The following is a 26,873-nucleotide window of genomic DNA, read 5'->3' as shown; positions in this document are numbered from 1 at the left end:
TACGCCCCGAGGGCGGCTATTTTCGAACGAAACCACGTTTCTCCCTGCGGTCGACCGCCTCTTAGGTCGTTGGTATTATGAAAAGTATTACCTCAAGGAACAGCGCGGGTTTCATTGCTGCTGGACGCGATTTGTTGAAGCATCAGACTCATTGAAAAAGTACTTTTCTCCTCGTTTTTACTTCTTATTACATATTTCTGAGGAAATGTCGCGATTCTACTCGTGTTGCTTCGATCGTTTTTTGGTGTTCTCCTCGTGGGTTATCTTCCACCACCAACAACGTCTTTGTTCCTGAATATCACCTGACGCGTCTTGTCGGTTTCTTGAAGCTCTTTTCGCAGTTCTCGCGGTCTGGGCTTTCTTGCTCGCCGTGTTTAAAATCGCCACTTCGTTTCACTGACTATTATCCCGTCCACTCTGACTTCATTTTTCCACTTCCTCTTTCGTGCCATCACCTCAGGTTTACGTCCAAGACTACTGTGTCCCAAGGTTGAGGTCCATGAGGGATTTCAAAGAGCGGTAGGGGTTGTGAGAGAAGGACACAACTCGTGCGTTCGGATTCGGGTGTGAAAATGATGAAATGAGGCAAAATAATCCTTAACAAGGAACACAACACGTTGTAAGGGTCATGGGGGAGCTGTAATGTGTTGGCTTCACACGTACATCCGGTGACGTCACTTCACTGTGCACTCTGGGTGCCAGTGACGTCATTTTCCTCTCAGGTCATTGCGCTGACCTCCAGTAACTCGATAGGAGGTCAACGTTGATTGAAGGAAAATCTTGACACCACGGCCAGTAAAAAAGTAAAACGCACGCACATACACATGCATGCGCACACGCACGCAAGCACACACGCGCACGCACATACACATGCATGCACACACGCACGCAAGCACACACGCGCACGCACATACACATACACGCGCACACGCACATACACGCACACGCACATACACGCACACGCACGCACACACACACGCACACACACACGCACATACACGCACATACACATACACGCACACGCACACGCACACGCACATACACGCGCACGCACACGCACATACACGTACACGTACACGCGCACGCACACGCACATACACATACACGCACACGCACACGCACATACACGCACACGCACATACACATACACATACACGCACACGCACATACACGCACACGCACATACACGCACACGCACATACACGTACACGCACACGCACATACACGCGCACGCACACGCACATACACATACACGCACACGCACATACACGCACACGCACACGCACATACACATACACATACACGCACGCACACGCACATACACATACACGCACATACACGCACACGCACATACACGCACACGCACATACACATACACGCACACGCACATACACGCACACGCACATACACGCACACTCACATACACGCACATACACATATACGCACACGCACGCGCACGCACACGCACATACACATACACGCACACGCACATACACGCACACGCACATACACATACACGCACACGCACATACACGCGCACGCACACGCACATACACGTACACGCGCACGCACACGCACATACACATACACGCGCACGCACACGCACATACACGCACACGCACATACACATACACGCACACGCGCACGCACATACACACACACACATACACGCGCACGCACACGCACATACACATACACATACACATACACGCACACGCACATACACATGCACACGCACATACACATACACGCACACGCGCACGCACATACACACACATACACGCGCACGCACACGCACATACACATACACATACACGCACACGCACATACACGCACACGCACATACACGCACACGCACATACACATACACGCACACGCACATACACGCGCACGCACACGCACATACACGTACACGCGCACGCACACGCACATACACATACACGCGCACGCACACGCACATACACGCGCACGCACACGCACATACACATACACGCACACGCACATACACATACACGCACACGCGCACACACATACACGCGCACGCACACGCACATACACATACACATACACGCACACGCACATACACGCACACGCACACGCGCACGCACACACACATACACATACACGCACATGCACGCGCACGCACATACACATACACGCGCACACGCACACAAGCACACACGCGCACGCACATACACATGCATGCACACACGCACGCAAGCACACACGCGCACGCACATACACATGCATGCACACACGCACGCAAGCACACACGCGCACGCACATACACATGCATGCGCACACGCGCACGCACATACACATGCATGCACACACGCACGCAAGCACACACGCGCACGCACATACACATACACGCGCACACGCACACAAGCACACACGCGCACGCACATACACATACACGCGCACACGCACACACGCGCACGCACATACACATACACGCGCACACGCACACAAGCACACACGCACACGCACACGCACATACACATACACGCGCACACGCACACAAGCACACACGCGCACGCACATACACATACACGCGCACACGCACACAAGCACACACGCGCACGCACATACACATACACGCGCACACGCACACAAGCACACACGCGCACGCACATACACATACACGCGCACACGCACACAAGCACACACGCGCACGCACATACACATGCATGCGCACACGCACGCAAGCACACACGCGCACGCACATACACATACACGCGCACAAGCACACACGCGCACGCACATACACATACACGCGCACACGCACACAATCACACACCACATGCACACAAGCACACACGCGCACGCACATACACATGCATGCACACACGCACACAAGCACACACGCACACGCACATACACATGCATGCACACACGCACATACACATACACGCGCACACAGGCACACACGCGCACGCGCACACGCACACACGCACACAAGCACACGCGCACGCACATACACATACACGCGCACACGCACACAAGCACACACGCGCACGCACATACACACACACGCACACACACACACACGCACACAAGCACACACGCGCACGCACATACACATGCATGCACACACACGCACACAAGCACACACGTGCACGCACATACACATGCATGCACACACGCACACACGCGCACGCACATACACATGCATGCACACACGCACGCACATACACATACACACACGCACACAAGCACACGCGCACGCACATACACATGCATGCACACACGCACACAAGCACACACGCGCACGCACATACACATACATGCGCACACGCATGCACGCACCAACTGAAGGTGAGCCTGAATGGTGTTGTCGCTACGATCAGGAAGCTTTTTAAGCAGTGTCCTTTTTCTGTGCATCTTCTAACCCTTTATCTCACTCTTTCTCAACCCTCTATTCTTGGCTCTTCCTCTTTCTCTCTCCTCGTCTCTCCTTGCCTCACATTGTACCCTCTAGCTCCGGAAATGCCCAAACGTAAGCGGGACGCCGGTGCAGCTGCAACCTCTGGACGCAAAAAGGGTCGGCCAGGCAGGCGGCGCAAGGCTGACAGTGCTTCAGACAGTGAGGAGGACACGAGTCATTCTGTCGCTACGCGTTATACTGGTGCCGTCTTTGAAGCTGAGGAGAGTCGAGAGAAGATAGTATGCTCCTTTTTTAATTATTGTATTGTGTTTTTCCTGAACGGTGTCCTTATTATTTTTATTTTTTACACGATGCAACATCATGAAATTTGCCCACAATGTGACTTTACCGGTACTCCATCATCCATCATGACATCATCCATCATGACATCATCCATCATCAATCATCCCCGAATGGCATTAGTAAGCATTTCCTTCCATTCATTAAGTATTGGAGTCTAAAAAGTTTTTCCCTCCCCCCCCCACCCTAAACTTTAAGGAATAGTCCTGCGCCCACAAAACTCTGCACAGACGTTTGACCTTTTCTGCATAGTTTGTAACCAGTGTTGCACAATTTTTCAAGTTTCCCAATGCCAGTGAACAATGCCATTTTAAGAAGGAAACACTTTTTAACCACCGTCGTCCTTTGATATTGTCGTGGGTCTGGCCGGTTACATTAATCCTCTGTACCTAATTGTGGTGGACGGCGGTTAACACCAGCCAGCCCGGATAGCCGAGCGGTTTTCTTTAGGAGGTGGACATGTTGATCCTCAGAGATTATAACACGCACGAGAGGGGCACGGCGCCGCACTGGCGGAGCGATGGAACAGATGGAAGCACAAGGGGGTTTATACTCGAACCTCGCAACAAATACACGGACACAGCAACTTAAAATGAACACGGGAATTTAATGACAACAGAAATATTTACAAGGGTAATAAGTAAATGTAATAATTTTGAGATAAATTAAACCTGAAGTTGAGGCGCCCCTACACACAGACTTGAATACAGACAAGGGCGAAACAAAATAAAAGAAAATCCTCCCTTTATTCTGGCACTTAGCTTGTCCAGAGATGGCCTCTGTGGAACTTTGCAATCAAGGCGCTTTGTCCTGCACATGTAGACGTGCCAAAAATGGCGCCAAGCCGCTCTCTCGCAGTAAGAAAAATGTACGTCAGGCAATTTGTGAGCGGTGTTTAACACCAGGACTCGGGGACCGCCGTGCAGCTTCCTCGCCGATTGCGCTTTCCGATCCGCGGCACTCTGCAGAATGGCGCCGTCCCCTTTGGTAACATACATGGGGCTTTGAGGTCCGTCTCTCACGACCCAACCAAGAGCCAATGGCCAGCGTCTTGCTCCACCACACAAGCCAATTCACCTCAGCACAAACACGAGAATCACGCCGTCTTCTTCATACGTCGAAAGAAAGCCATTTTGTCATGCCGAGAGGACAGCAAAACGAGATCCTCCGTCCCAGCCACGTCCCTCTCTCGACAGTTTGCGTCGCTCACGTCAAACTCATACGTTCACTCCCGATCTCTTCGACGTCACACCGAACAACCGTCCACCTCCGGGGCATGGCTTGTTGGCACGAAACCCGGGAAGGCGGGGCTTCTGCCTGCTCGGCATGCCTGCCTCGCTTGTTATGGCTATCGTTGATATAAAAACGCAACTTCTTCCTGGCTGACTTGTAAATGCAAAAACGTAGGAATAGGTCACAGGGGGCAATCACATACTGGGGGGATAGTACAATCACACAATCACATAATCACATACAGTCTGTATCCTTAATCCCGATCTAATTAACACTGCACTACCCCCATGTAGTGACACGTAACACTTAAGCTCACAGTTTCCCTACTTGAATTTACATTGAAATGTCACATACACATCCACGGACCAAATAACTATTCAATCATAACTTTCCTATGAAATTCCTCCGTCTACCCCCCACAACTTAAACAATATTATGAGTTCTAAGGAAAAATTGAAGTACTATAATGATTATTATTGTTCATATTTCATAATTATCCAGCATTAAGTATCAGAAATTATAACGGAACAGGTGGAGCGCGTACCTCCGCCAGGTTGAACAGTTTACGTTTCGTATCCCACCGATAGGCTGGACACGGATCCAGACCTGACCGAAACCAAAATTGGATCGGCTTGTTCTTGTCACCTAACCAACTCGTCCAATCCAGTTTGTTTATAACTCGTCCATCCAGTTTGGTCATAACTCGTCCATCCAGTTTGGTCATAACTCGTCCAATCCAGTTTGTTTATAACTCGTCCATCCAGTTTGGTCATAACTCGTCCATCTCGTTTGGTCATAACTCATCCACACCTTTTTGAAACATCTTGCTATATCGTATCATTTTGACCTCATCTCAATGATGGAAAATCACTTTGAAAAAAGTCGTATCCATATTCGGATATTCACCAAAATCGAATCATTTCATCCTCGTCACATTACCAGCGTGCCCACTAAGATTCCTCTGAATCCATCCACAACTTTTTGAGATATCCTGCTCACAAACAGACAGATAAGGTGAAAACATAACCTCCATTCGCATTCAGTGGTGGAGGTAACAATTGGACCACTCCTCAATTGGAGTCTTTCCCCATGACACTGGTTATGAGGGAGGCCTTTGTAAATGTAAAATGTAAAAAAAAAAGTCAAAACATTGAAACAACTTGGGACGTGTAATTTAACTCGCTGGCCAAAGTTCACAGTCCGACAAGACTATCCCATGAGCATACACATGCACCTCAACCTGAACCTCAACCAACCAGGCTGAAATGTATGGTCAATCAAACACACACATTCTAACCAAGATGAGCCAGAATGCATGGTCATACAATTAGACCACTCCTCAATTGGAGTAGGTCCCTTTGCCAATGAGTGAGGATCAAAAGCGCTTCTCTGGAATGAATGAGCCACACCCTGCAAGTCATTAAGTCAAAATCCGACTCCGTTACTGCAGTGGGTACCAATAAGCAAATGCCACACCAGCTATTGCTACAACTAACACAAAATGCCTGTCACACATTGACCTGTCAGTGGTACACAAAATGGTTCTGGGGATAGCAAGAAACAATTTAAATTTTGAAAAGGCTCTTCTGGAAAAATAGTCGCATCGGTTCCATCTATTTGGCATGAGCTGAGCAAAGCTTTTATATTGTGTGTGTGTGTGTGTGTGTGTGTGTGTGTGTGTGTGTGTGTGTGTGTGTGTGTGTGTGTGTGTGTGTGTGTGTGTGTGTGTGTGTGTGTGTGTGTGTGTGTGTGTGTGTGTGTGTGTGTGTGTGTGTACTTTATCTTATTTTATTTTTAAAATTCGATACAAAGTCGAGGCTGTGAAAGAATGGATCAGGTTGCAACAGTACAAAAAGAACAGTAGAAGAAGGGGTGGAAATAGTGACCTATGTACTGCTAATTGATGATTGTTTTCTTTCTCTGGTTTTCAGATTCTCGAGGGCGCAAAGATTACTGGTCAGCTGATCCTATGTGGAGCGACAAATTGGGACCTCGTGGGTCGTCGGGATGTACCAAAGCATCAAGGTGGGTCCTGGATGAAGTCCGCTCAGTGGTTAAAATTTCATACCGAAACCTTGCCTACTGATCATTTATCTTAGTTGATGGGGCCTGTAGTTACCTCCACCACTGAAGGTGAAGGAGGTTATGTTTTCACCCCGTCTCGTCTGTTTGTTTGTCTGTTTGTCTGCAGGATATCTCAGAAAGTTGTGGATGGATCCGGATGAAATTTGGTGGGCAGGTTGGGTGTGTGAAAAGGATGAACTGATTAGATTTTGGTGAAGATTCGGATCCGGATCTGGATACGAGAATCATTTACTATTCAAAGTGATTCTTCACCATTGAGAGATAGAGCGAAAAACGCTACATAGCATGAGATTTCAAAAATGTATTGGCCTGATATGTTCTCCTGGATCAGGCATTGCGGGGCAGAGGTTTATGCCCTCCTGAGTGCCCTTCGAGTTTTTAATATGTATCATACCAACTCTAAGCTAGAGCATACGTGTGTATATATATATATATATATATATATATATATATATATATATATATATTGTTGTGGTTACCAAATTCGCAAACCACCATTCAGGTCCCTTAGGTGAGGTATCTCGGTAAGTACATGTGTAGTTAGGTCCAAACCCGTTGTCTAGTGGGAATACATGTCATTTATGCGAGCTGCGACTCTTCAGGATAGCCGTTTTTCTTTTACTATCTTTATTTTGGACCAACCGCCATGATTACCACCACAACCACAACATCAACCACCGACCACAACCACCGCTTCACCACAACCGCCACGACCTTCACGTCACACCTCGCAACCGTAGCATCGCCACCGTTCTTGCCCCGCTGTGGGTACCGGTGTTGACCCGTGCAGGGCGCACGTTGAACAGCGTTTACAAAATCACGGATTTTGTGCTTCAAAAACGGATCAAAACGACACACGCCCACTTTTTGCCGTCCAATCCGGTGAGCGAGGGGCGATTTGGCCCCGCCTCCAGAACGATCGATATATGCAAATTTGTGGATCAAAAAGCCTTCACGCCCACTTTTCTCGGCCAATGGGGAGCGAGGTGAAAGGTCAAAGCGGGAGGGGGTCAAAGGCGAAGCTACGGGGGGATAAAAGGACGGTGTTCGGCCAGTCAGCAGAGAGAGAGAGTGTGGAAGTCTGGAGCCCGGCTTCCGCAGTAGCTGGAGAAGCTGAAGAGAGTCGCGAAGGGGAGAGTCCATCGAGAGTCCAACGAGGAGAGCCCAAAGAGGAGTCCAGAGTCGGAGAGTCCAGAGGCGGAGAGGCGGCAGCGGCGAAGGCAGACGAGGGGGTGCTCGCGACGGTGCCGGGAGCTGCACGCCCGAGGAAGGCCGGCAGCGCGACCTGGCCGAGGTGGAGACGCACACCAGGGATAATAAAGATCCTCTATACCCCGAGCATCAGCAACCCCCTCCTGTTTCCCCCGCGCTGAGATAGTGCGACCAAGGGGGCCCTTTTCCCACCCCCTGCCAGGCACTGTCCGCGAGGCCCGCGGAGTGAGGGCGCCATCGCGCTCCGCGTCTCATCACCAGACGGGTAGGCGCGACCCGGTCTCGGCCTCAGGCCCGCCTCATCCTTGAGGGTATTTCTTTTCCTTGGTTTTGGGTATGTGTTGTCGGCGCCGTCTGTGAAGTAGAATTGTATAAGTGTTGCCGTGTGCTCGGTAGTCGGTATTAGCTCTGCACTGTGTTTTCACTTTTATATTTGCTTTTTGTGTAAATGGAATTGTGTTTCTCTTTTTTTTGTGTGCTTTTGGTGGAATTGTATTTGTGTGCTTCCCGTGTGCCGCGAATAAATGTGCTTTATTGTTGAACTGTTCTCCCGCTTCGCTTCGTCTTTTCCCCCATTGAACCCTCATCTTGCTTCACGTAAAGGGTTGGTAGTGGGCTGAATACGCCCGATAATTAATCGAACCGTCGAGGTCGACGATAACACCGCCGGTTATTCTGATAGTACGGAACGGGTCGCTAAGTGGCCCGTGTCCGAAGTCGACCCTGCGGCGAGGTGCGATCGCCCGTCTACTCCTCCGCGTGGGTACTTAGGTAGGTCGACTTGGCGAGCAACCCTATCCCACGCGGGGGCTGATTGGCTCGATCGCGGTGAGACCGAAAGGTCCACCCGTGACTGGTTCCCGGCGTTAGTCCGAGAGGGTCACGACTGGATTGTCCGTCCGGTGGGCGACGTGCCGCGATTCGAGTTACGTGGCCGTCAGCACGCCGGCGGGCGCGAATACCGCAACAATATATATATATATACAGTCAAAGCTCGTTACTATGCCACCTCGCTTCTATGCCACTCTCGCTATTATACCACTTTTGCTCGGTCCCGACAAAATTCAATGCAAAATAAATTTACTATGCCACCCCCTACTCTCGCTACCATGCCACTACTGTGTGACTGTTAAAAGGCACGAGTCGTGAAAAAGTCTGTATTGCGCAGTGCTTGATTATCACACTCACGTCCAAAGGCGAAGCGACGAACTACAGTCCAGCTGCGCACAACATAACTCAATACGTACGCGCATAGTCAGACTGTGTCAAACACGCGATTCTTCTCCCGATGCCAGCCACAACAAGCCAATCACAACACGCACAATGAGACACAAAAAGCGCAAGCACACACACAGACACGCAGGCACACACGTACAACAGTGACATCATTTTTTTCAAATTCAGCCCATAATGTCAGCTCAGAAACGCAAGCGAACCGACTTTACGCTGAAGGAGAAGAAGGAGATCATCGATGCCGCGAAGAAGGAGCCGAATCAGTCCGAGTTGGCCAGGGAGATTAGCAAGAAATGGGGCGTCGAAGTTAAGGGAACCACCGTGAAGGGCATTCTCAGCAAGAAGGATGCAATCGAGGCTGCAATCAAAGCTGGATTTCCATCGAAGCGCATGAAGTTGACGCAGGCTCACGACCCGAAGCTTGATAAGGGAGTGCTCATGTGGCTGAAGCAATCAAGAGGACAGAATGTGCCTGTCAGCGGCGATCTGATCAAGGAGAAGGCGATGAAACTGGCCGAGCTGATGCACATCCCAGACTTCATGGCGAGCGACGGTTGGTTGGGCAATTTCAAGAAGCACCACGGCATCACGTTCAAGACAGTGCAGGGCGAAGCTGGAGCGGTGGATTCGCAATCCCTTCTTGAGTGGCAACAACAGGTTTTCCGGCCCTTACTCGGGCAGTTCTCCGCAGACGACGTCTTCAACCTGGACGAGACTGGACTCTTCTGGCAGCTGCTTCCGAACAAGACCATGGCTTTCAGGGGAGAGCGGTGTACTGGAGGAAAGAAAAGAAAGCAAAGGATCACTCTTCTGGTTGGGGCAAACATGAGCGGCAGCGAGAAGTTTTCTCTTCTGGTGATTGGCAATTCCAAGAAACCCCGTGCCTTCAAGAACAAAGAGATCCCGGTCAAGGCACAAGGCGAACTCGAAGGCGTGGATGACGGCGGAGCTTTTCGAGGAGATGTTGCATGCGTGGGACGGAAGACTGCCAGCAGGGACGCAGAGTGCTGGTCTGTCTCGATAACTTCTCTGGCCACCCTCCCGAGCTCGAGCTGAACAACATCCAACTGGTCTTCTTCCCACCCAACACGACAGCCACCCGCAACCAATGGATCAGGGAATCGTAGAGAACCTCAAGTGCCACTACAAGAAGCTCCTGCCATATGCCGCCGGCTTGAGGCCATAGACGAGGGAAAGGAGTTCAAGTTCACGTTGCTCGACGCTCTACACGTCGCCCGGCGTGCTTGGGAGCAGGTCGGCAAGTCGACGATCAGGAACTGTTTCGCGAAGGCCAAGTTCATCGAAGAGGAGATCCAAACTGAGCCACAGGATGCGGAGCTGCCTGACATCTGGGAAGCTCTGCCTGCCGAGGAAAAGATGCACGAGAACGAGGAGATCGAGCTGTCTTACTTTCTCGAAGCCGACGAGCGCCTCGCGACTGGCGGGTATTTCACGCTGGAGGAGATTGCGGAGGAGATTCTGTGCAGTGAGGAGCCGGTGGAAAGCGAAGATGACGAGGTAACTGTCGAGGAGGAAATCGTCTGCTCGAGGAAGCCCAGCGCGCTTGTAGCACCGTCCGGAAGTTCATGCAGCAGAGAAGCGGGAAGCCCGGTGTGATGCAAGCGTGCGATCGGCTAGACAACGAGATGCACGAGATCCGCCGAAAGAAGATGCGCCAGCCGATGATTCTGGAAAGCTTTGTGTGTCGTGAATTTCTCGCCATGCCATATGTTAGTGTGTGAACTCTGTTAGTGTGTGTATGTTCTCCGTTCGCTTAGCTTATACAACAGTCGTGCCTTTTACTTGCTGGAATAAATTTTGTCTAAAGATTAACTACAGATGGGTAACTTGAGAAAATAAGGCCGTTTACAAAATCTCGTTATGTTACTCTCGCTACTATGCCACTTTTGCTCGGTCCCGACGGGTGGCATAGTAACGAGCTTTGACTGTATATATATATATATATATATATATATATATATATATATATATATATATATATATATATATATATATATTTTTTTTTTTTTTTAATGGAAATGGCCCTTATTGGACTACTAAATATAGGATTAGCTCAGATCCCCCATTAAATGCATGTTTAGCTAGGTTGTTGGTAAAATGGACGTTACATGTGTGTTGGGAGATGGAAGAAGCTGTTTTATTGTTTGTGCGGTGGTGGTGGAACGAGAGCTCCCTCTTCTTCCTTCCCCATCCTGGATGAGGCCTCACCCAGTCGACTGAGAGGGTGTGGCCAATAAGAGGAAGTGAAACTGAAGGGGAGGAGTTTGTCGGCTTCGCTGAGAGAGGCGTGCTCGTGTTTCGAAGCGAGCGAACGAAAGCGAAACTGGAGAGAAAGAGTGCAGTGTGTGGAAAGCAGTCGGGTTTTCGAGGCATGCTCGGGGTGGCTTCGAAGCGAGCGAACGAAGGAGGGACAGTGTTGGATCTGTCGGGAGAGACGCTGAACCTGCCTGCACGTCGAGTCTGCATTTTTGGCAGTAAGAGAGGCTGCCTGCACGTCGAGTCGGCGATCAACTCTTATGAGGAGGTGATTTTTTCCGTGAAAGACGGCAGCCGGCTTTGAGAGGCAAGCGTGGAAAAGGAAAGAAAAAGTGATTCTACAGAGAAAGAAACTGAGAGGACGGAGTTGAGAAGTTGGGCTTCGAGGCGGGAAGGCAAGAGAGGAAACGATGGAGCCTCTGATGGTCCCTGCTCACACCAACAGCTCGACACGTTTGCCGATCCACTTGCCGGAGCCCGGCGCCTCGATTTGGGCCTTGTTTGGTGAACAGGCCAGGCCTGGATTTGTGTGCTGGACCTTGGGAGAAATCGGCTGAGGGCCATCGTTGATCTGGCGGTCTTGTGCCGTCGGCCTTGCGCGGGGTCGGAGCGCGCGGAGACCGCGTGCGGTGCGGAAAAAGAAGAGTACGGCGCCGCCATCTTGCCATGCGGCGCGTTCGAGCTGGGGGCTCGAATCCGTGGACACCCGCTTGTTGCGGGCGACATTCGTGCTTTTGACACTGTCCTCTCGTCCATGAAACATCACCAAGTACTCTGTCTTGTCTGCATGCATGCTGTCTGTCTGTCTTGTCTGCTCGTTATATAAGGCATATCTCGGTAACGACCCCCTCAAAACCTGTAGTCCGTGGTTCCCCAGTTAAGAACGGGTTAAAGATTGTTAATAAAGGCATTGTCGTGAATGTTTTGCTTGTGTCGTGTTCCCTGATGTTCCACAATAAATCTGGTTGGTTCATATGAAGTTGCCGCTATGGATTAATTTGTGTCGTGTCGAGGAACGATCCGTTCGATTGGCATATAAAACCAAAATGGTTACAGACTGGCAGAAACGCTCGGCATCTGACACAACCAGTCTGTAACCGGGGTTCGATTTCCCCAACTGGTAAGGTACAAGGATTACGTTGGTATCGCGATTGAAGACGCGTGACCCGAGGCCTGTACCGAGCTGGCCGGCGTTATAAACCCCGGAGACGGCGGTGGTGAGGGTGGCGCCAATGATCGGGTGAGAATCCCGCCACCCCGGATCCGCAACGATATATATATATATATATATATATATATATATATATATATATATATATATATATATATATATATATATATATATATATATATATATATATATATATATATATATATACATATACATTTCTATATGAAAAATGTGGTCCTTCTGTCCATCTGGGAAGCTGTCCTTGAAGCCGTTTGACTCTATGTCCATTAATTACATACTGTTTGAATGTGGGTTGCACACTGACTGCACACACATTCGTCTATTAATTATGTACTATTGGAATGTACCTTTCGACCCTTTAGACTGCTGAGGACCCTTCAACCTTTGAAGACCCTTTAAGACCCTGAGGATCAAGGAGACCTAATGTTCCAAAACACTCAATGGAACCAAAAGACCCATTATGACCATGACCCCTTTTACTTAAAGATCCTGAAGACCCTTTTTACCTTTAAGACCCTTTCAGCATCTTAAGATCCCTTCACCGTTTAAACCTTTTATACCCTTTAGACCTTTACAGCCTTTCATGTCCCTTTCGACATGTTTGACCTTAACACCATTTAGATCCCTCACACCCTTCAGACAGATTAGACAGCTTGGATACTTGACAATTTATATCTTTACACCACTTGGACCTTTTTATATTACAAACAAATTTCAAATGAATACAACATCACCAATATCACAAATAAATTTGAACAAAATAAATGTTTGTATTATGATTGATGTAAATTATGTCGGCACAACAAATCTGTGACGTCGATCCCTGCAACGACGTGTGGAGAGGCTAGCGTAGCGAGCCGATCAACGCTCGGCCATAAATAAAATATTTATTGGCCACATATACAAATTGCACACACAGAAAGGGTGGGTAGGATTATAGTGATTCGAACTTGAGCATTGATCTTTCAGATCAAGATGAGAAAGGGGAGGTTTATTAATATGTGAGGGAATATCTTTTCAGATGAACAAATACCACCTTATTTACTTTTAGGGTATTGCAGATCTTTTTTGTGGGATGAAATCAAGTACCGCACGGCTTATAACAAGGCCATATGCAGGCTGTACGTTTTTGTGCTGCACAGGCTGGCCTACACATTATCATCCTTATGTTATATTATTTAATCATATCCAACACTCACAACATTGTCACTGAACTAATGTTACTTGATGTAAAAAAAACAACTTTTTTTTTTTCCACTTATTCATAATAACCTTCCAAGTTACAAAATGAGCAATTTTATTGCTATGAAAATGCTGCAATAGTTTCCCTCTCCCTTTTGCACCCTCTGAACCAACCTCAGCTGCGTATCAGGCAGTGGGAAGGAGCTTGTGGGGGCCCCATCGCTATCGCGCTTTGTCAGGGGTGAGCGTACGTACGGTGGTGTCCGGATCGTGTGCCGCCCACAGTCTCCTGATCACTTGCAGTGGAGAAGTTTGGAGCTGGGGTCAGTGAGAGCTATCACGGTTACAATTGGGGTTGAGCACTATTTATCAGAAAGGGAAGAAATGTAAGAAGTTGCATTTATTTATTGATATATTTATCGCTTATGTAATTGTGCAAATGCAATTGCCTCTTGCTCTCAAAACCCCTGTTTAGGTCGTGGAGATAAAGGCCAGTTAGGCCATGGAGACGCGAAGCGTGTTGATATTCCACGGGCAATTGAGACTCTAAAGGGGACCAACATTGTTTTGGCAGCCTGTGGCCGCAGCCAGACTCTCTGCCTGACCGGTGAGTTGTCTTTCATCAATGCTTTTAGCATTGTGCTGCCTTAATTGCAGTTCGACGTTTCATGTCAGTAACGTAACGTTTTGCACGTGATGTTGAGATAGGACCTGAATTTTAACCTGAGATCATTGAGTAACCATACAGGCCTATCTGCTCTCTTGGTTGTTGTGTGGAGCGGTGCTGACCTCTTGAGCTTGCGATAATGTCTTTTTTTCCCCTCAACTCTTATTCACAGATTCAGGAACAGTTTATTCCTTTGGAGAAAACAATTTGGGTCAGCTGGGCCTAGGAAACCAAACTGACAGTGTGTCTACACCTACCCCTGTACGTGGCTGCATCCAGACCCACATTACATGTCTAATCTTTGCACACTGCTTCGATCATCATCGTTGATGCCTCACCCACACTTTTTCCCCCCCATATACACACAGGATACAACCAATTTGTCCATATTGTGTGTGCATGGCTGTATAGTTATACATTTTTGGCTTGTCATGTGTACCATTAGATTGCATACCATGGGCAGCCCATCGTGAAGGTGGCATGTGGAGCTGAATTTAGTGTCATCGTCGATTGCAAGGGAAGCCTTTACACCTTTGGTTGTCCTCAGTATGGACAGCTTGGTAAGATCTCACTTTAGTTAATGCTTTCTTTCTTTATTTCTTTCCCCCAGTCTTTATCGACCTTGTTCATCTTCTACTTGCTTCCTCCTGAAACCTGCTCTACCTTTCCTGCTACTTTTCTGCAAATTTTCAGCACTTTTCCTTCATTGAACATCACTGATATGCTCCTCGCCATATGTGTGCCTGCATTTTCAGCACTGCACCCCACCGTTCACTCCCTTTGTTGCCAGCAGGCTTCCTTCGCTGACACCTGAATTCTTCATTTTGTGTTGCAGGCCACAACAGTGACGGACGATTCATCGCACGTGCCAACAAACTGGAGTTTGTGTGCGAGCTTGTTCCACGCCGCATTGCCCTTTTTGTGGAAAAAACGCGCGATGGGATTGTGCTCCCCGTCCCTGCCATTTCTATTGTTGGCGTTGCTTGTGGGGCTAACCACACGGTAAGCCTGGGACGAGCACAAGCCTGCCACCACTTTTATTAGCCATCCAAGCAAACTGATGTCATGCTCAGGTGTATCCTCATCGACTGGGAGGAGTTATTTGATGGACACTTGTGTGTACAATTATGTCCCTGCTGTCATCATGTTATTTTACCACACTATAAATAATCTTGCTTTCACTCGGAACTAATTCTGCTCCATTAATGGCCTCTGGAAATCTACTGTCATGGGTGATCTTCCGAAAAAGTTACCCAAGTATTTATATTCCGAATCTTGCTGGCACCTCATCCGCTACGCACTTGCATGAATGTTTTTTTTTTTTCTTCATTCACTTGTTTATTTTTACTATCTTCACCTACAGTTGGCATTGGACGTGAAGGGGCGGGTATTCAGCTGGGGATTTGGTGGATATGGGCGGCTGGGTCATGCTGAGCCCAGGGACGAGATGGTTCCACGACTGATCAAGGTGTTCGACATCACAGGGCGTGGTGCCAAGACCGTGTTTGCAGGATATACCTGTTCATTTGCTCTCAATGAGCGCGGTATGTCTTCACTCTTGCTTCTTGAAAATTTCTTCAGCAACTTGTGTCGTAATGCTTTTCTTGGCCATTCTTTAATTAAATGGTTTAGGTGTGTAAAGTTATCTTTGCTGTTCTCTTCTTCTTTTCTTTTTTCTAACTACAAGACAAACTTGCAGTTCAGGCAAATGAACGACCATAATCCTCTGTCTATATAATTACAGCCAACCTTTCAACATCCCTCTTGGGCTGACAGGAATACTTTGTGCCGTCTATTATGGGTTTGATTCCTGGCCAAACTTAACTGTCACCTTGGTAATTTGCACACAGGATGTTACATCAATGAGTATGCCATCCTTCGGAGGTAACATTGAATTTTCCTGTTACGTTCCCTGGTGGTTGTTAGACTCTGTTGTACCTTTTGAAAAAGAGGAGGACACTGTGTGCCATCACTCTTGACAAACTCTAAATGTCTTCCTTGCTCTATTGAGCTTCCCAAAATGATGCGAATCCACAACCAAGCCCCAATTCCTCAAAACTCGGATAATTTAACCACTGGATAAGAGCTATCCTGTGGTTAAAATTCTTATCCAATGGTTAACTAATCCACGGATAAACTGCGCTTGTTCTAAGGGTAGGAGAACTATCTGCCGGATAAGGTGTGGATAAACTTTTGATTTGTACATGATATCCTACAATGCGCTGTGCTGTTGTCTGCTGGCAAAACAATCATGGTGGCAGAAGACTGACAAACTTTACGCTAACCGAACAGGATATGCTGTGTCGGGCGACAAGAGTATGTAAACGTCACCAGGAGTGAATTTTCCAACATCATAACGAATGATAAGGAGAATAAGAAGAAGAAGGTGTGGTTGGCGATCGCAACCACACCTTCCACACCTTTTTGAATTTGACAAACCTACGTATGCCTTGGTAACCACGGATAAGACGTTACGTGGGCCAGAATATTCTCAGATAAAGTTATCCAGGCTTTGAGCAATGGAAATTATCCAGCGAATAAAGTTTATCCACAGGATAGTGCTTTATCCAAGCTTTGAACAACCGGGGGCCGACGAACATCCCTATTTGTTCCCGTCGATATATTTTTATTACTTTTGACTTCTCTTTTTAGATCCTCGTGGAGGATCTCTAAGTCTTACTCACGTTGTTGTTCTTCATCTTCTTCTTGTGGACTTTTTTGTTTCACAGCCTCCAGTTTTCATCGAAACTTCCTGAAACTTGGCGTATATATGTAAAAATTCCCCGCGCAGACACTAACCATCTCCGATTTTGAAAATTCCTCCTAGAAAAAAGTTACGACGTCAAAATATCTCCGCTAATGGAAATCGCCTAAAAATTATCTCCTAAACTCGGCAAGCTTTTTGAATTCTGTTTGCGGGAATCGAACAGGGCATTAGCAGAGATGAATTACCGCGCATATGATACATCACCATGATGTCATATCAATTTTTATGACGTCATTCCTGTTTTTTGACTTTTTGTTTCACAACCCAGAGTTTTCATTGGATCTTCATGAAACTTGCCATCTATATGCAGAAAGACCACTCGCAGGTCGTAACCATCTCAGATTTTGGAAATTCTTCCTAGAAAAAAAGTTGACATCATAATATCGCCGCTAATGGAAATCGCCTATACCATTATCTCCGAAACTCGGCAAGCTGTTTGAATTTTGTTTGCGGGAATCAAGCCGGGCATTAGCACAGATAATTTATCGCAAACCTGATACATCACAATGACGTCATATTCGTTTTTATGACGTCATCATTAAGAGGACGAGGATCTTGGCTCATTTGAGCTTGTTTTTTTTCCTCACCTCAGCTTTGTTTTGTTTTACAGCTACCATGACTCATCGGGGAAGTATCTAGACTGGATTCATGATGCAGTGTTGTGCTGTACTTTAACCTTTCATTTTCTGAGCTAATGTATTCACTTTTGAACAATGTGACAACAGGCGCTCTTTACTCATGGGGTACAACAAATACGTCCCGTGAATCCACCATGTATCCGAAGGTGGTGCAGGACTTGACGGGGTGGAAGATACGCAGCCTCTGCTGCGGGTGGGCTTGCACACATCGTCACATCTCTTAGTGCCTGCTTGTGTTGTATGAAGTTTTCATAATCGTCACCACCAGATGGACACATCATGCATGCACACAGCTGCTGTCAACGCTCGTTCGGCATTCCAATCCTGTGCTTTCATTATCACTATGCTGTTTTATTAACTTCAATGCAAAGGCATCACTAACTATCTCTCAACCCTCCAACACCAAACAGGAAAAGCAGTATTATGGTGGCTGCTGATGAAAGCACAATCAGTTGGGGTCCATCTCCAGCATATGGAGAGCTGGTGAGATGTTCATGTTATTGATGCCATCACGTTATTTGTCCATAAGTAATGAAATCTAACCTGTGATTCCACTTTTCGTGAATGCTTCCTTGATGCAAATCAAGCACATGTACAACTAATAATATTGAGAAAAGGAATAAAAACCCCGCAATGCATTATGGATGCCTTCACAACGCTGCTATCCAGATAGTGTCGAGGCATATTTTTTACCTGAGCTTGAACCTTTTCTTGGTTTTCTTTCTTTTTCATTTATATTAGCTGATTTGTGCACCATTAACAACAAAGCAGCTATGCAGCTCAACTCAAATGTTGTTAGTGAATGATCAGCTAGGTCCTTCTTCAATTGCCAGGAAGAAAAGCTTGCTCTTGTTCACACTGCATTTTTCATGCTTTCAATGTCTTTCAAGGAGAGGTGCCGGCCATTTACTTTTCACTCTGGGAGACGTCATGCTGTTTGATGTGGCACATTGTAGTAACCAATCTTCATCTTTTATGGCCACGATTATTCCCACGTTCTTGTGGGGTTTGCTGGGGAATATAAGCTGAGCCCAAGTCTTTCACGACTGACTGGCCAGGTCTGCAGTTCGACGAAGGTTAGAGCAGGATTTTGTATTTTGTTCAGGGTGCCGGCGATAGCTCTCCTACTCTTCGCAAAGGACACTGCAGGATCCTTGTCATATCCACCAACTAACAGTCCAGTGAACCTCAATCCAAAGGACGGCGCACACATCGATGAATCACCCTCCATGTGAAATACCAGGATGACAGTTTATAGCCGGGCCGAGATTCAAACCCAGGCGAGACAGCTTAAGAGGCGAATGTGCATACCTCGAGGCCATCCTGTCCGACCCACATTGTAGTAACCTTGTGCAGCGATATTAAAATCTGATTTCCCATGGAAAAATATCAACTAATACTATTTTAATATGTGTAGTTGGAATTGTCTGATTTCCCATGGAAAAATATCAACTAATACTATTTTAATATGTGTAGTTGTAATTGATATAACCTCTCCTGCCTCTATCATAAACCGTTAAACAACGTTTGCTCAATTTAATGGAAATTGAGCGTTTATTTATTATTATTTTTGTGCCATCTAGTAGATATATATTGTTGCGGATTCGCGCCCGCCGGCGTGCGAACGGCCACGTAACTCGAATCGCGGCACGTCGCCCACCGGACGGACAATCCCGTCGTGACCCTCTCGGACTAACGCCGGGAACTAGTCACGGGTGGGCCTTTCGGCCTCACCACGATCGTGCCAATCGGCCCCCCGTGTGGGATAGGGTTGCTCGCCAAATTCGACCTACCTAAGTACCCACACGGAGGGTAGACCGGGCGATCGCACCTCGCCGCAGGTCGACTTCGGACACGGGCCACTTTAAGCGACCCGTTCCGTACTATCGGGATAACCGAGCGGTGTTATCGTCAACCTCGACGGTTCGATTAATTATTGGGCGTATTTAGCCCACTACCAACCCTTTACGTGAAGTAAGATGGAGATTCAATAAAAGAAAAGACGAAGCGAAACGGGAAAAACAGTTCAACATAAAGCACATTTATTCCGCGGCAAACGGAAAGCACACATATACAATTATACACCAAAAGCAAATGTAAAAGTAGAAGAAACACAACAATTCTGCACACAAAAAGCAAATGCAACAATGCAGATCTACTACCGACTACCGAGCACACGGCAACACTTATACAGTTTTACTTCACAGACGGCACCGACAACACATATACTCAAAGCAAAAGAAAAAGGGACCACCCTCAACTACAAGGGGGCAGACGGGCCTGGGGCCGAGACCGCGTCGAGCCTACCCGTCTGGTGATGAGCCGCAAAATGGCGGTGGCGCCCCGACTCCGCGGGCCTCTCTGGCACTGCCTGGAATGGGGTGGGAATGGGGCCCCCTTCTCACACTATCTCAGCGCGGGGGGAAACAGGAGGGGGTTGTTGATGCTCGGGGGAATGAGGATATCTCGCTGGCTTGGGTCCCACGACGAGCGTCTCCACCGCGACCTCGGTCGCGTTACCGGCCTCCCCTCTCCGCAGCTCCCCGACTCTGACACGAGCGCCCTCTCGACTGCCTTCGCCGCCGCCACAACTCTCCAACTCTCCACTCTTCTCAACTCCTTCCAACTGCGATTCAGAAACTCTTTTTCTCTCCCGATTCAGAAACTCCCTCAACAACTGCTCGACTCCGTCCAACTGCTCTTCTCAACTCTTTCCAACTGCCTCGATTCGCTCCGCGCTCGGTGCTTTATAGTCCCCGGGGCTTCGCTCCTTCACCTTCGACCCTTCACCTCTGGCTGGCTCCCCATTGGACAGAGGAAAAGTGGGCGTGAATGATTCTTGATCCGATTTCTCGGAAAGGCTGGTGTTTTTGCACCCGCTGCTTGGTGCGCGCCCTGTACGAGTCCAGGATCGGTGCCCACAAGCGGCGCGGGAATGGCGGTGATGCGATGGTTGTGAGAGCGAGATGTGACGGTAAAGGTCGTGGCTGTTGTTGTGAAGCGGCGTTGCGGTTGGTGGTTGTTGTGTGATGGCTGTTGAGACGTGGTTGGTGGTGGTTGTGGTGCTAGTAATGGCGGCTGGTCCAAAATAAAGATAGTAAAAGAAAAACGGCTATCTAAAAGGGTCGCAGCCCGAATGAATGACATTTATTCCCTCTAAACAACGGGTTTGGGCCTAACTACACATATACTTACAGAGATATCTCACCTACGGGACCTGAATGGTGGTTTGCGAATTTCGTCAACCACAACAATATATATATATATATATATATATATATATATATATATATATATATATATATATATATATATATATATATATATATATATATATATATATATATATATATATATATATATTAATGAGGTAGTGGAGGTGATATTGTGCAGGATAAATTGAGAAAAGAAAATTTGAATAAAGGTGAGGGAGTGCAGAGAAGTGTTCTCACCACATCTCCCCAAACTGACTCGAGAGTCGATCACAGGAAAAGTATGAACTGATGGCAGTCGTTACATCTTGGGGTAAGATGCAATGTTGCTTGTGAGAAGGTTGGTTAAACACTACTGAGGCAAACCTGGAGAGTTAATGAAGAATGTGCAGAACAAGTCTCATGCCTACCATGCATGCCAAAAGTCACTGCTGTGACAGAATCCGTTGGTAGTGTGTCCCTCGGGGAATGACGGATCAAACTGCTACCTCCATCGGGTTGAAAGGGAGAAATAAATCGTTTTGCATCTGGCATATCTTATTCAAATTTTATATTGTGAGTATTCAGTGCTTTATGTCTCTTTTTTTGTTTGTTTATGGAGTGGGTGTGTGAATAGGGAAAGGTCGGGGTGGGGGATGGTGTAAATATTGAGTGGTTGTTTGTACCAGGGTTACGGAGAGAACAAGAACAAGTCTTCTACCATTGCCCAGGAAGTGAAAGCGCTGGATGGAATATACATAGAGCAGGTGAGAGCCTCTAATTATCATGAATGATAAGACTACTGAAGTGATATCTTAGATGGACTCATTTACAGCAAGCCTAACCCCTCCAGAGCACTTTAATTATTAGTCTTTAGTTTTGTTCAATTTGACTGTGCTTTTCTCTCCGCCAATGAATGTGGATGGACGTTATGTTTTCACCCCTGTCTGTTTGTCTATTTGTTACTTGTGAAAATCGAAGATTTTTCATTCATTCATTCAAGTATATTGGTTGGTCTTATGCATTATTCTGTCTGTTTGTCTGGTTGGTTGTTTATTTGTTTTTATGACAATCACCTACAGGTCACAATTTTAAACCGATCTTCACGAAACTTCACCACATGGTAGAGTTCGTCATAAGCAAGAAGCTTTTTTGTTTTTGAGGTCAAAAGGTTTGAACAGACGTCCCGGAACAGACGGGAGAGGCAACAATAGGCCAAAGGTCAACAACTTTTTCAAATCTCTAAAATCCTCAATTTTCATCCAATTGACAAGAAATGTGAACAGGATTTGCATCTCAGGTCACTGAATTCAACCACCAATTATTTTTGAGGTCAACTTAACCCAAAAGGTCAACATAGGCTGGATTTCTAAGATTGTGAATTTTCATCCGATTGACTTGAAATGTGAAGAGGAGTTGTATAATTGTTCAATAAATTCAACTACCAATTATTTTTGAGGTCAACAGACAAAAAGGTCAACACCTTAGGTGGGATTTCTAAAATCCTCAATTTTCATCCCATTGACTTGAAATTTGAAGAGGATTTGCAAATCACGTGACTAAATTCAATGAACAAGTATTTTGAGGTCAACATAGGCCAAAAAGTCAACATAGGCCAAATTTCTAAAATTGTAAATTTTCATCCGATTGGCTTGAAATTTGAAGAGGACTTGTATATTTGGTCATTTAATTCAACCACAAATTATTTTTAAGGTCAAATTTGTTTTATGGATTTCACAAGTGACATGATGTGCACGACATCTTTCTTGTTTGCTTGCTTGTCTGTTTATCTGTCTGTGAGCAGAAAATTCTAAAACGTTATGGATGGATTCGGACAAAATTTGGTGAACAGGATGGGTGTGTGACTCGGGCAAATTGATTCAATTTTGGTGAAGATCCAGAAACCAGAATTTCGAAAACAATTCTACACGATTGAGAGAAAGGGTCAAAAACGACAAACGGCACAATTTCTCAAAAAGTTCTGGACAGATCCGGTTGAAATTTAGTCAACAGGTTGGGTGTGATGAGGACTAATTGATTAGATTTTGGTTCATGTTCGGATGTAGATCCGGCCTATTTGTGTCCCATAAAATGTAAACTGTTCAGCCTTGCACAGGTATACTCTCTACCGAGTGCCGTAACTCGTTCAAACCCATTTGAAAAATTTAAGTGTTTCTGCATCAGCTCCACCAATGCGCAGTCTCTTTTTAATGTTTGATTTGAAATATCTTCGAGCCTTGCCAAAATGGACAATTCTTTGTGATTTTGTAAATACTATGTTTAATTTGGCACCGTCACAACTCGTACATTCCCAGAGACATTCAGTGGGGGACATTTTGATATTTTGTATTCTCTCCTCGGAGGTAACTTTTTGAATGTTGTGCAAGTCATTGATTTTAATCCACTATCCTCTCTCCCACTGCCCCACCCCCCCAAAGAAAAACAGAACTATCCAAAAATGCATCCCCCAAAATGCAACGCCCTCCCGTGTTCGTTTTGTACTTAAACTAAACTTGATGAAACAATAGCTAAAAAGAAAGAGAGAGAAAAAAAGGCGCACATTTAATTAGTTGGTATTCTCCATAGTCTCATAATAAGGGTTTGTTGAAAATTTGATGACAAAAGCTCAAATGGTTAAAAATGTTATGCCTCCAAATGCACGCATGCATGGGTGATTGCAAGACCCAGTCTCCCGCTGCGCAGGTGAACGGATTGTTAGGGTATATATGTTAACAAGTAAATGTACCTCTTGTGCTCAATAAAGAGAAAATCTGTATGAACTAAATGACCCTTTCGAAGATTAGAACCTTTAGAAAATTTCAATTAAACAAGGTTGAAGGCTCATGGAGGATCTGTAACAGAAATCATGGACACACATGTTGACAAATATTTGAGAAAACACCAGACTTTATCGAAACAAACAAAACTGCTGAGCTTGGAGAAAGTGATGCAACATCCTGAGGCATGCTGGTTACTGGCGACGCTTACTTTTCGCTCCACACTCAATTGGGCCATTGAGAAATTTCTTCCTTCCATTGGATGCCAACACATTTGGTTTGACTGTGCCTCCATCCTTTTAAATGCTGATCATCGAGCAAGAAACGACCACGTACCATTTCAAAAGTCTTTGCTATGACTCGGTCAGGGTTCGAACCACCGACCTCCCAGACTCAGAGCGGACACTCTAACCATTACACCACTGGGTGTGGTATTGTCTTTTAAAATTATTTATTTATTTATGTATTACAGCTGCTTGAAGTTGGTGCATGCGTATGTGTGCTTATGCTTTACGTACATACTGCTTGGCCAAATCATCAATATATTTCAAGTTCAGTGTTATTAAATCTCTTGCGATGCCTTTTTGTGATTGCCTGGCTGACACATTGTAGCTTCACAACCTGCAGGCATTTATAGAAGTTTTCAACTTTTTAGTTGCAAAGACAGTATAATATTTCTCCATAGTTTCCAGGAGAGCATTAACTTGCCTTGCAACAATTACCTGAGATGCCGCAGATTAATGCGGTTATTTTCACTTCCTCTGCAGGTCGCTATGGGCTATTCACACACGTTGTTCATTGCACGAAACGACAGCGAAGAAGAGAAAGCGAGGATCGAGCGACTGCCCGAATACATTCCCAGAATTATATAGCACTATCTTCAGATAGCTCACAACCTCTCAATGTCTTACTCGATCTGTCATGTTCTGTCTCCCTTTTAACGGGCCATTTTTTGTTTTATCTCCTCTTTTTTTTCTTTTTTGAAAAATTTGCCTTTGCAACCCCATTAATTCTGGTGCGGTGGTTTGTTTCTACTTTAGGTTTATTTTGATCTCAGGCAAGCGGTTAATCCAGCCCGCACACGTTGGCCGACGTGCTTACCATCGCTGGCGTTTTCTCTCGTGTCCTTTTTTTATTGACATTTTTTTTAAAGGAAAAAACTATTTCCTTTTTTTCCTTTTATTTGGTTTCCTTACTGCACCCTCTGCATCTATAAAAGCATTTGTCTTTGACGACATTTAATGGTATGGTGCCTTCTGTCTCGAATCTCTCTTCCCCGTTTGATTTGCATTAGTCTTGAATTGACAACCTTGACTTGCCAGCAGGAATTGCACAGCCATTGTTTGCCTTGAGTGTTTCGTGCAAGGTTTCTCTGTAAAAACTCAAACCACTAATCATTCCAAGACACTTCCTCTCAAACTTTCCATGGCAGCTTACAACAATTCGGTTTTGAAGCCAGCTGTGTGCATTCCATACCTGCATACAACAATGTCTCTCGACCCCTTCCATCATATCCCTTTGCTCTCCTAAACTCTTGCCTCATAACCTAACTAGTTAGCACAACGTTTTTGGGGATCACACGGGTATACTTGGATCACCCAGATGAAACAAAGCAAGTCTTTTTCTTTTTCTTGTAATGCTGAATGTTTGTTGCCGGTGTTCATTGTGATCTTCAGGGGTGAAAGAAGTGAAATGAGTCATTTTGAATTTCAGCCTCTGTGTAATAAGCCACCGGCGAGCGTTTTTACACTTACTTGCCTTGACTTGATTTGCCTTTCCATCGGTTCAGATCGCTCGGTGCAAACTTGCCTTAATGTAGTAGTTCAGCAGTCGGAGCGAGGATCGGAGTGAGAATGGGAAGGCTCCATTTCTATTCGGTCATTATTTCTCTGTGTTTGTAAATGAAGGGATGGTCATGGACATAAACCACGGCACCCTGCTCCTGCTGCTTGCACATCGAGCGGCCGATTTTAATGGATGCTTAAATGGGAAGATGTCAAGCTGAACGATTCTCTCTACAATGTGTGCCTTTCCTTAACCAGCACTCCTTAAAATGAGCAAGAGCATTGCTGAGGATTGTAAGTGTGGCGATGAAATGTTCCTTTCTCGTTTTTGATGGATATTAGGGGGTGGATTTATACTGTATATATGTTGGCGTTTTTTGGCTGTACGTTGCATGACATTACAAACATTCCACGATTAATATTTCTTTTTCTAGTAAAGTTTATAAAGGTGTTTTTATTATTTACCCTCTTCCCCCCCCCCCCCTCCCCCAACCATGTTCTGCACATTGTTGTTGGAACAAGTCCGTCATTTCTTCTAGCCTCTTGCACAACCTGTATGATATCAGTTACAAAGTTGTTTCATGAACCAGCTTTGGTGAAACCCATTTTGATCATTTGGGGAAATGTTTCTTCCTCATTTTTGTTTTGGTGTTCTGATTATTCTGTCTTTTCATTAAAGCTTGGGGTTTTACTCCCCTATTTTACGAGGCAATTATGTCAGGTGTTGTTTTTCAAGCTTTGCGTGTCCCGGAACAGACGGGAGAGGAAAAAATGGTGCGTGTCTACGTGCGTAGATCTACTTTACTGCAGAATATTAATTCTCAGATCCACTGTACTCTATATACCACGGCAAGGCACTGCATTGTTAAATGCTGCGTCATGTTTGGGTGTCTTTTGCGGGTGGGGGG

The 26,873-nt window shown here is 46.3% G+C and overlaps 1 protein-coding gene across 2 annotated transcripts; it reads left to right on the top strand.

Moving 5' to 3' along the window:
* On the top strand, positions 1 to 26,677 carry LOC147019077 (protein RCC2-like). Of its 2 annotated transcripts, XM_085899311.1 has the most exons (14): positions 80 to 159; positions 461 to 519; positions 3,482 to 3,666; positions 6,892 to 6,985; positions 14,321 to 14,464; positions 14,617 to 14,748; positions 14,981 to 15,069; positions 15,254 to 15,368; positions 15,644 to 15,810; positions 16,172 to 16,352; positions 18,301 to 18,406; positions 18,624 to 18,696; positions 22,094 to 22,171; positions 24,949 to 26,677. In XM_085899311.1, exons 3-14 carry the CDS (start codon positions 3,490 to 3,492, stop codon positions 25,051 to 25,053), a joined length of 1,461 nt encoding a protein of 486 aa, XP_085755437.1. In that variant the 5' UTR covers positions 80 to 159; positions 461 to 519; positions 3,482 to 3,489; the 3' UTR covers positions 25,054 to 26,677. The 2 variants fall into 2 exon arrangements, with proteins under 2 accessions (XP_085755436.1, XP_085755437.1); XM_085899310.1 differs by lacking the exon at positions 461 to 519 and having other exon boundaries at positions 1 to 159.
* Positions 26,678 to 26,873: the final 196 nt, after the last annotated feature.

Source organism: Eptatretus burgeri, chromosome 10 (assembly GCF_056783735.1).
Source record: "Eptatretus burgeri isolate ZD-2024b chromosome 10, Ebu_testis_v1, whole genome shotgun sequence".
Taxonomy (NCBI): domain Eukaryota; kingdom Metazoa; phylum Chordata; class Myxini; order Myxiniformes; family Myxinidae; genus Eptatretus; species Eptatretus burgeri.
The sequence above is the reverse complement of the archived record's forward strand: the minus strand, read 5'-3'. Positions and strand labels throughout refer to the sequence as shown.